General features: G+C 49.5%; 2 protein-coding genes across 2 annotated transcripts; both read left to right on the forward strand.

Annotated features, from left to right (window-relative positions):
• Positions 1–246: 246 nt before the first annotated feature.
• Positions 247–2,021, forward strand: LOC123440597 (tyrosine decarboxylase 1-like). The gene has a single exon (XM_045117162.1). The coding sequence runs from the start codon at positions 316–318 to the stop codon at positions 1,810–1,812; it is 1,497 nt and encodes a 498-aa protein (XP_044973097.1). The 5' UTR covers positions 247–315; the 3' UTR covers positions 1,813–2,021.
• A 1,422-nt stretch (positions 2,022–3,443) lies between these two features.
• LOC123440598 (heat stress transcription factor C-1a-like) lies at positions 3,444–4,594 on the forward strand. The gene is made up of 2 exons (XM_045117163.1): positions 3,444–3,680; positions 3,790–4,594. Exons 1-2 carry the CDS (start codon positions 3,444–3,446, stop codon positions 4,495–4,497), a joined length of 945 nt encoding a protein of 314 aa, XP_044973098.1. The 3' UTR covers positions 4,498–4,594.
• The last annotated feature ends 6,599 nt before the right edge of the window (positions 4,595–11,193 follow it).

The raw sequence follows: 11,193 nt of genomic DNA on the forward strand, positions 1-11,193 counted from the left end.
GACCTACAACGCCACGGCCTATGACGTTTTCAAAAGGGTCAAAACGTGAAATTCTTTCCAAACGAGTTCGTTATGTAATTAACTTGCACTCAAAAGAGTGAAAAAATCCTACAAACAACCTAGTGATTTGACCTGCATGTTAGATGGATGGACCTGATACAGTGTTCGGCGAACTTATTACGGTACGGGTAACTATACTATATAAAGCCTGCACGATGAGCACACTAGTAACCATTGCCAAAAGCCCGAGACCAATCACAGAGAAAATAGCATAGCAGGCCGCGTTTGCTTCTCACACGTGTACGTGTACCTACCATGGCGACGGGTGGAGCACCATTCGACGCGCTATCGTCACTGGACCCCGAGACCTTCACCGGGGAGTCGCGCGCCGTGATCAGCTTCCTCGCCGACTACTACCGTGACGTCGAGACGTATCCGGTCCAGCCCCAGGCCCTGCCAGGGCGCCTCCGTGCTCTTCTACCCGACGCGCCGCCCGAGAACGGCGAGCCGATGGAGGTGATACTGGAGGAGGTACGGACTCACATCGTCCCGGCACTGACGCACTGGCAGGGCCCCAGGTTCTTTGCCTACTTCCCGATGAACGCCAGCACCGCCGGGTTCGCCGGCGAGATGCTCTCCACCGGGCTCAACATTGTACCCTTCATGCGGGCCGCCTCGCCGGCCGCAACCGAGCTCGAGTGCGCCGTGGTGGACTGGATGGGCAAGCTGGCGGGCCTCACGGACCGTCTCCTCTTCTCCGGCGGCGGCGGCGGCGTGCTGCACGGGAGCACCTGCGAGGCCGTGGTGTGCACGCTCGCGGCCGCGCGCGATCGCGCGCTGAGCAGGCTCGGCGACGAGGGCATCCTGAGGCTGGTGGTCTACGCCTCGGACCAGAGCCACTGCACGTTCCAGAAGGGCGCGAGGATCGTGGGGATCCCGCGGTCCAACTTCCGCGTCATCCCGACGACGGCGGCGTCGGGCTACGGCCTCACCGCGGACAGCGTCCGCGACGCGGTGGAGGCCGACGTGGCCAGCGGGCTCGTGCCGCTGTACTTGTGCGCCACGGTCGGCACGACCGGGCTCGGCGCGGTCGACCCGGTGCGCGATCTCGGCGAGCTGGCGCGAAACCACGGCATGTGGCTGCACGTCGACGCCGCGTACGCCGGCAGCGCCCTGATCTGCCCCGAGTTCCAGCATCACATCGACGGCGTCGAGCTCGCGGAGTCGGTGAGCATGAACCCGCACAAGTGGTTCCTCACCAACATGGACTGCTGCTGCCTGTGGGTGGCGAGCCCGGCCGCGCTCACCTCCGCACTGTCCACCAATCCAGAGTACCTCACCAACGTCACAGAAGAAAGTGCAGCAGGCGCAGGCGTGGTCGACTACAAGGACTGGCAGATCGCGTTGTCGCGGCCCTTCCGCGCCATGAAGCTATGGGTGGTCCTGCGCCGGTACGGCGGCGCGGGCATGCGGGCGTACGTACGGCGGCACGTCGAGATGGCCAGGTGGTTCGAGCAGGCGCTGGAGGCCGACGGGCGGTTCGAGGTGGTAGCTCCGACGAGGTTCTCCCTCGTGACCTTCCGCCTCCGTCCAAGGCACGAAGGCGACGATGATGCCGTTGATGGCTTGAACCGCAGGCTGCTCGTGGCGGTGAACGGGAGCGGGCGGGCGTTCATGACGCACTTCGTGGTGGACGGCAAGTTTGTTATCCGTATGGCGGTGGGCGGAGCCATGATACAGATGCGGCACGTCCAAGACACCTGGGAGCTTGTCTGCGAGAAGGCCGAGGAAGTCGGCGCTGTTCTGAAATAAAAATACTCAAAGTATGGCATTCAGTAAGTTTTGGAACATATCCAAAAGCGAAAATAAAGCTACCCTTCCATCCCATAATGAATAACCTTTTTCTTTACACTACACTAAGGGAGTATACATTTTCTCCTTCCGCAATTATTTCTCAAGGTCAGGCCGGCTCTGGTAGGGTAGAGGTGACAACAACGTGTCGGCGACTTGTTCTGGCGACGGTAGTGGTAGGACTTTGATATTGTTATGTTTAAGGTGCTTTGCAGTAAATTTATATAATATATATACATTACTTCTTAATATGCATACTGAGTTCGGATGCATTCAAGTGTTATTGATAATATCTCATATACTCCCATAGTACATATTTATATACATTATTATTGTTATTATGTTGTATTAAAGGCCCCAAAGTTTAGTCTCACGTCGGGACCCCAAAATGTCATGACAGACCTTGTGCATCAACATAGTCCAATACAGACAAACAAACGTCGGGGGAGGAGTTGTTTCCCTAATGCATGCACCGCATATGTAGACAACCCAATTATGTGCATAACATGTTTTTTTTGGCCTGTATTCACTCCGCCAGACTGAACTCAGCCACAAATGCGAATAGGCAAAAAAAACGTGGAGATAACTAATCAAGCCGTAAGTAACTAGTGCTACATCAATTATTGGGCTAGTGCTAGTTGGTAAAGAGCACATGGACACAAGATGACTACTTACCAGGTACATCCCCATTTTGGAAACAGGGTCAAGGAGATAGCCAAGTTTTGGAACCAGCCAAACGCGAGGAGGCAGCACCACCGGTCCCAGTTGCTCCCATATCCATCCCAAAAGCATTGGAGGAGACAAGATATTTTCGAAGAGAGCGCGCCTGCATCATAGCGTCCGTCCTACTCCCGTAAAGCTCAAGCGCAGGCCCAGCACCCATATTTTGTTACTACAAGCACAGTCCATATTTGTTGCGTTGTCGTCATACTATGTGCTACTTCAAGGGAAGCATAGTGTTTGTACAGTTGATCGAGCTAGGCGATCGATCGCATTACCAACACAGTGCCAGGAGAGGAACGAGAGCACGCACAAGCGGACAACCTGGCATGCATATGCTAAGCTCCTACTCCGCGGCGAGATCGAGAGGAACAAGCTTGAGAGAGACCGCACGTACGTCGACATGGTCGAGGCAGTTGGGTTAGCTGGGTTTTGGTGCTTAGGTTATCATTTTCTGCACTGTTGGAGCACGCTCTGGTCCAAGAGGCGGCACGGTGTATCAATGATCTATCACCACAACGCGATGGCGACGCCAAGAAGGCTGGGGATCGATCGACATGCTACTAGTAGTGTGTGAAGGATTATGTCCAGTTTTCCAAGCCCGCAGACGTCAATTATACTGTGAGCTCATCACGCGGGTTACAGTATTAGTTTAGGCGTTTAGCGTCCTCCTGTCACGCATAAAATTGGCCAGCGCCAGGCCCCTCTCTGCGAGAGCAATCACACCACACCTGTCTGCCTGCCTTTTGAGGGATTTTGACGTCCGGGAGTGAGGGAGTAGAGTAGACGGAACTCCCAGTGTCTGAGATCCTCCGCGCGGTCCTGGTGGCGGTGGGGAGAAGAAGGCAGCAGCAACATAGGATATAGCTAGGATGGACGGCCTCCACACGGAGCTCGCGCTGGGGCTGATCGGCGAGCTCCAGACGGCGCCGTTCGTGGCCAAGACGTACCAGATGGTTTGCGACCCTAGGACGGACGCGCTCGTCAGGTGGGGGACGGACAACAACAGCTTCCTCGTCGCCGACGTCGCCGGCTTCTCGCGGCACCTCCTCCCATGCTTCTTCAAGCACGGCAACTTCTCCAGCTTCGTCCGCCAGCTCAACTCTTACGTGAGTACCCTTTCTCCAGCTTGTACGTGCACTGTACACTTCATACACTTGCTTGAAGGAAATACCTTCTAGCTTAATTTGCGGGTGCGACTGTGCGATTGTTATGCAGGGCTTCCGGAAGGTGCACCCGGACCGATGGGAGTTCGCGCACGAGTCATTCCTGCGCGGCCAGACGCACCTTCTGCTGCGCATCGTGCGCCGCAAGAAGAAGCGCGGCGAGACCTCTTGCTCGTCTGTAGTCGGCGGCGGCGGCGGCGGCGAGCAGCACGTGATGGCCAATATAGGAGAGGAAGTGGAGGAGGAAGAGGACGACGAGGGGAAGGAGGCGCTGCTCGAGGAGGTTCAGAGGCTGCGGCAGCAGCAGACGGCTATCGGGGAGCAGCTTGCGCGGATGAGCCGGCGACTGCAGGCGACGGAGCGGCGGAGTGACCGGCTCATGCCCTTTCTCGCCAGGCTCGACGAGGATCCCAAGGCCACGTCCCCCCGCCTTCTCCAACAGGCACCCGAGAAACAGCGCCAGCGCATGCAGTTCCCTTCCCGTGATTTTACTTCCTTTCCCGTTGCACTTCAGCCGGCACCTTCACCGCCATTGGCTCTCGGCGACGCGGCCATGGCCGGAGCTAGAGTCCGGCAATGGGCGGAGCCGATGGCGCCACTGAAACTCACAACCTTCGAGCAGCCCTCCGCGAGCTACGGGGTGCGGCAGGTGCCGGAGATCGAGGGCGGCGGCAGCGCCAGCGGCATGGGCCTAACTGATAGTGGGACCGCGGTGGAGACCCCTTTCCCGTTCTGCCTACTTGGCCATTGTTTCTTCTAAACATGGCGCATAGTGCATGCACATGCACTACCTTCTTCTACTTAGTATACTCATTACTAATTTAGCAATCATTTGTACACATTTTTTTTTACAAAAAAGACCCAAATCTATTATATAAGTTTACTGCAAAGCACCCCAAACGTAACAAATTATATCAAAATCCTACCACTACCGCCGCCAAAACAAGTCGCCGACACGTTGTTGTCACCGCTACCCTACTAGAGTCGGCCTGACCTTGTTCATGGCAGCCGATAATTCTTCATGCACATGCGCCTAAGGATCAACGCCCTCGAGCAATTGGTTGTCTTCAGCGTTGAACACTTGTGGGCCTCTCTCTTTGTCCTCGTCCGTTTAGTCTACTTTTTTAAAGATCGTGAAAATTTTGAATTTGAATTGAAGAATGGACATTTTGAGTAAGACCGAAGAATATCTTACGAGAATTGACAATTCTCTTATGAATCAAAAAGTGCATGTCGTCAATGGATACGCACTACGAGAAACCCTAACCCTTACAAGTTTTCGTTTTTGCAGGCCTCTCTTTCACACAAGCAACCTTTGCATTCCTTGCAGCATGGTGGACGTTTGTCATGCATTAATCCACATCAAGCCACCGCAAGGGCATCGTCTCACTAATCGCTTTGGCCACTTGAACAATCTGGAAACATCGCAATGCATGCATCTTCGATGGCATCATGTGGTCGCATACCTACCTGGTGCACACCATCTAGGAGGAAGGTCATACAAGGATGAGAGCCGGTGTTAGAGGGTCACGCGTAACCATTCATGTAACCTGAAACCCTAATTGTAAGGGTCTGAGGAACCCCCCCCCCTTTCCACTCTAATGCTTGAACACGCTCTCGGAAGCACCTTCTAACGTACACATCACGAGAGACAACACCTTGTACTTTCTACCCTTTATCAATAGAATGATATGCTTCGTGCGTGTTTGCAAAAAAAAATCCCCTGCATCTCGAGACAACATCGATCATGAAAGCCATCCAACTACGCGGTTTGTTCAAGACAAATGCCAAAACATTGAACATGCCATTGTGTCACCGTCCATGATCTAATCATGCCATTTCGGGTGATCTGTGAGCTCAAATGTCTGTTGAGGACCTCCTTTTGATTTTCGTGTTATGTCCGCGGAAACCACACCTTCACGGAAGGCCATCTAAGGCCCTAAGACTTTGAAGATGGGTTTTAGCATCATATTTAAATGGGGTTATTACGCATTCATCGGCTAATCTTTTTAAAAGATCAGTCCGGTCATGAGCCGTCTGATCCTGTGTGATCGAGTGGCCGAACGGCGTTCTTCACTTTTGCAACAGAGGTAATATCGCGGTAACATTTGAATCAGAGGTTGTGCCACAAAACTTTTGCAACAAAGGTTACGTTGCAGAAAACTTTTACAACATAGGTCAGGTTGCAGAATTTTTTTCCTTCGTCTTTTTGCAATATAGGTACTGTTGCGAAAGAAACTTTTGAAACAAAGGTCATGTTGCAGAAAACTTTTGCAACATAGGTCAAGATGCAAAATTATTTTCTCCATGTTTCTGCAACATAGGTACTGTTCCGGAAGAAACGTTTGCAACAAAGGCCATGTTGCAGAATTTTTTTGCAACATACGTGAGGTTGCAGAAACTTTTGCAACAAGATATTTGTTCTAATTTTTTGAAACAAAGACAAAGTTGCGGAAACTCGTCATTGCGCCTACTTGCACTAGTTTTGCCGCCGTCAATCGCAACAACATCATTGTTGCAGAAACTCAGTTGCCGATCTGCTCGAGGGATGGGGCTCGAGCTCGAGGCCGAACTGAGGAGGAGACGCAGGGCGCCGGAGTCTAGGACACCCGCATCGGCATTGAAGATGCAGGAGCCAATGCGGTGGGTGATGACCCACAAATATAGGGGATCAATCGTAGTCCTTTCGATAAGTAAGAGTGTCGAACCCAACGAGGAACAGAAGGATCTGACAGGTGGTTTTCAGCAAGGTCAAATCTGCAGGCACTGAAATTACCGGTAACAAGTGATTGTGTGGTGAGATGATTCGTAGCAAGCAACAAGTAACAAAAGTAGCAACGGTGCAACAAAGTGGCCCAATCCCTTTTTTAGCAAGGGACAAGCCTGGACAAAGTCTTATAGGAGGAAAAACGCTCCCGAGGACACACGAGAATTTCTGTCATGCTAGTTTTCATCATGTTCATATGATTCACGTTCGTTACTTTGATAGTTTGATATGTGGGTGGACCGGCGCTTGGGTACTGCCCTTACGTGGACAATCATCCCACTTATGATTAACCCCTCTCGCAAGCATCCACAACTACGAAAGAAGAATTAAGACAAAGTCTAACCATAGCATTAAACTAGTGGATCCAAATCAGCCCCTTACGAAGCAACGCATAAACTAGGGTTTAAGCTTCTGTCACTCTAGCAACCCATCATCTACTTACTACTTCCCAATGCCTTCCTCTAAGCCCAAATAATGGTGAAGTGTTATGTAGTCGACGTTCACATAACACCACTAGAGGAAAAACAACATACAACACATCAAAATACCGAACGAATACCAAATTCACATGACTACTATTAGCATGACTTATCCCATGTCCTCATGAGCAAAAGTAACTACTCACAAAGCCTAATCATATTCATGACCAGAGAGGTAATGAGTAGCATCAAGGATCTGAACATAAACTCTTTCACCAAATAATCCAACTAGCATCAACTACAAAGAGTAATTAACACTACTAGCAACCTTACAAGTACCAATCGGAGTTGCGAGACGGAGATTGGTTACAAGTGATGAACTACGGTTTGGAGATGAGAAGGTGCTGATGAAGATGTTGATGGTGACGAGTCCCCTCCGATGAGAGGAGTGTTGGTGATGACGATGGCGACGATTTCCCCCTCCGGGAGGGAAGTTTCCCCGGCAGGATCGTCCTGCCGGAGCTCTAGATTGGTTCTGCTCAAGTTCCGCCTCGTGGCGGCGGCGAATCCATGAAAAATCTCCTCCTTGATTTTTTTCGGTCGAAACCCTTCATATAGCATAAGCGGGGGGCCAGTGGGCGAGCAGGCTGCCCACAAGCCCCCTAGGCGCGGCCAGGGGGGTGGACGCGCCTAGCAGGCTTATGGCCACCTGCTGGCGCCCCTCTGGCGCTTCTTCGGCCTAGTATTTTTTAGAAATCCGGAAAACAATCCTTGTTGATTTTTACGGCGTTTGGAGTTGCGCAGAATAGGTATCTCAAACTTGCTCCACTTTCAGGCCGGAATTCCAGCTGCCGGCATTCTCCCTCTTCATGTAAACCTTGCAAAATAAGAGAGAAAAGGCATAAATATTGTACCGTGAAGTGAAATAACAGCCCAATAAGCGATAAATATCAACATGAAAACATGATGCAGAATGGACGTATCAACCCCCCCAAGCTTAGACTTCGCTTGTCCTCAAGCGAAAGCCTAGCTCAATAAATATGTCCACATGTTTAGGGAGAGAGGTGTCGACAAAACAAGATACGAACATGCATGCATCATGATCATGATCAGAACAACAATACCAACATATAATCTCTCATGCTAAAGTGACAATTCCTTCACAAAGTAAAGCATGGATCAAGAGCCTTACCGAGAAGTAACAACCGATAGCCTTTAGTCATGGAAGCAATTTGCAAATTATCACAACATCAGAAAGAGTCAAATAAGAGCTTGTAAAGCAAATCCACATACTCAATCATCTTTTCGTTCTCTACAAATGCGACAACTCACGTGGTACTCATGAGATCAAAGTTTCAGCTGGACACAGAGAAAGATAGGGGCTTATAGTTTCGCCTCCCAACTGCTTACCTCAAGGGTAATGTCAACAATAATAATTCATGAATACTTACCTCCAAGTTGACATATGAATATAGATCTTTCCCTAGCATATGACGTTAGCCAAGATAAAGGCGAAACAAGGAATTGGTGAAGATCACCATGACTCTTTCAGGGACAAAAAGTAAAGGTACAAGATAGGCCCTTCGCAGAGGGAAGCAGAGGTTGTCATGCGCTTTTGAGGTTTGATGCGTGTCCTCTTAGTGCGGAGGAACGACACTTTATATTGCCTCGTGTGATAAAGAACTTTATTATGCAGTCTGTCCTTTTATGTCTTCCTCATCACAGGTTCGTACAAAGCTTATTTTCCACACACTAATAGATCATACTGATGTCCCACAAGCGTATGGGATCGCAGCAGTTTTCGAGGGTAGAGTATTCAACCCAAATTTGTTGGTTCACACGACGGGAAGCGAAAGAATATTCTCAAGTATTAGCAGCTGAGTTTATCAGATTCAACCACACGTGAAAGATTAGTGTCTACGAGCAAAGTATCAGTAGCAAAGTAGTATGATAACAACGGTGCCAGAAACGATCTGTTGACGGCACACTATTCCTAACTATTGTATCAATGGCGCCAGTAAGTTGCCCGTGGACGGGAAATATTCTTCCCCGATAACGGTGTTGGAAAAGTCTTGCAACAAGTAACAACGGAGCAGCAAGGAACAACAGTAGAGTAACAACAGTAGCAACAGTAGCGGCAAAGTGACAGCAGTAGCAGCAGAGTAGCCCAATCCCTTTTGTAGCAAGGGACAAGCCTAGACAAAGTAACATAGCGAGGACCAGTGGTAAAAGACTCGTAGGCAGTGGATCGGTGATGGATGAGTATGACGGATGTGATTCATCATGTAACAACTATAACACAGAGAGATAAGTAACTAGCTCCCGTTCGTCAATCTAATGTAGGCATGTATTCCGTATGTAGTCATACGTGCTTAGGGAAAAGAACTTGCATGACATCTATTATCCATCCCTCCCGTGGCAGCGGGGTCCTAATGGAAACTACGGGATATTAAGGTTCTGCTTTTAATAAAGAACCGGACCAACGCATTAACACGCGGTGAATACATGAACTCCTCATACTATGGTCATCTCCGGGAGTGGTTCCGGCTATTGTCACTCCGGGGTTGCCGGGTCATAACACATAGTAGGTGACTACAACTTGCAAGATAGGATCTAAAACACACATATATTGGCGACAACATAATAGGTTCAGATCTGAAATCATGGCACTCGGGCCCTAGTGACAAGCATTAAGCATAGACAAGTAGTAGCAACATCAATCTAGAACATAGTGGATACTAGGGATCAATCCCCGTCAAAAACTAACTCGATTACATGATAGATCTCATCCAATTCATCACCGTCCACCAAGCCTACGATGAGATTACTCACGAACGATGAAGAGCATCATGGAATTGTCGATGGAGAAAGGTTGATGATGATGATGGCGACCATTTCCCCTCTCCGGAACCCGAAACGGACTCCAGATCTGCCCTCGAGATGAAGAACAGGATGTGGCGGCACCTCCGTATCGCAAAACGCGATGAAACCTTCTCTCTGATTTTTTCCCGGGCGAAATGGAAGATATAGAGCTGAGTTTGGGGGCGGTGGTGCCACGTGGGCCCCACAAGCCTGCACGGCGTGGCCTAGGGGGGTGGCCGCGGCCTGTGGGCTTGTAGCCCACTGGCACGCCCCCTCCGGTGGATCTTTGCGCAGGTATTTTTCTTTTATTCCAGAAAAAATCTCCGTAAATTTTCAGGACATTCCGAGAACTTTTATTTCTGCACAAAAACAACACCATGGCAATTGTGCTGAAAACAACGTTAGTCCGGGTTAGTTCCATTCAAGTCATCCAAATTAGAGTCCAAAACAAGGGCAAAAGAGTTCGGAGAAGTAGATACGACGGAGACGTATCAACTCCCCCAAGCTTAAAGCCTTGCTTGTCCTCAAGCAATTCAGTTGACAAACTGAAAGAGACAAAAGAAAAACTTTGACGAACTCTGTTTGATCTTGTTGTTGCAACTATGTCTAACTCATATCCAGAGTTTTAGCAAGATCACAAGCAAACCACATAAGCAAATTACATCTAGGTCTCACGGTAAACTCATATCAATGGCATAATCAACTAGCGAGCAAATAAGAACAAGCCTCAAATGTCAACACTTGAATCAAAACAACATGAAGCAGTACGAATAGACGACATCTCGCTAGCTCTTTCTGAGACCGCAAAACATAAATGCAGAGCACCTTCAAAGACCAAGGGCTGACTAAACATTGTAATTCATGGCAAAGAAGATCCAGTCATAGTCATACTCAACACAGTTAAAAGCAAAGCATAAAAATGACAGAGGTGCTCTCTAATTGGTGCTTTTGTAAGAGGTGGATGACTCAACAGGAACATAAATAGACAGGCCCTTCGTAGAGGGAAGCATTGATTTGCAGAGGTGCCAGAGCTCAAGCTTTGAAAACAGAGATAATAATTTTGGGTGGCATGCTTTCATTGTCAACGCAATGACTAAGAGTTCTCAACATCTTCCACGCTACACATGCTATAGGCGGTTCCCAAATAGAAAAGTAAAGTTTTGACTCCCCCACCACCAATCAATCACACTCCACGGCTAGCCGAATCCTCGGGTACCGTCCAAACCAACATCAATCCTGGGGGAGTTTTGTTTGCAATTATCTTTTCGATTTGAGCATGGAACTGGGAATTCCAATTACCGGCCCCTTTCTCGTGAATGATAGTGAATAAACACATATCGAGGATAACACGCCTAGCACGGAAGATACCAATAGCCCCATGTCACCACATGAGCGGTTTGGGCATGCA

The sequence above is a fragment of the Hordeum vulgare genome, chromosome 3H (assembly GCF_904849725.1).
Source record: "Hordeum vulgare subsp. vulgare chromosome 3H, MorexV3_pseudomolecules_assembly, whole genome shotgun sequence".
Taxonomy (NCBI): Eukaryota; Viridiplantae; Streptophyta; class Magnoliopsida; order Poales; family Poaceae; genus Hordeum; species Hordeum vulgare.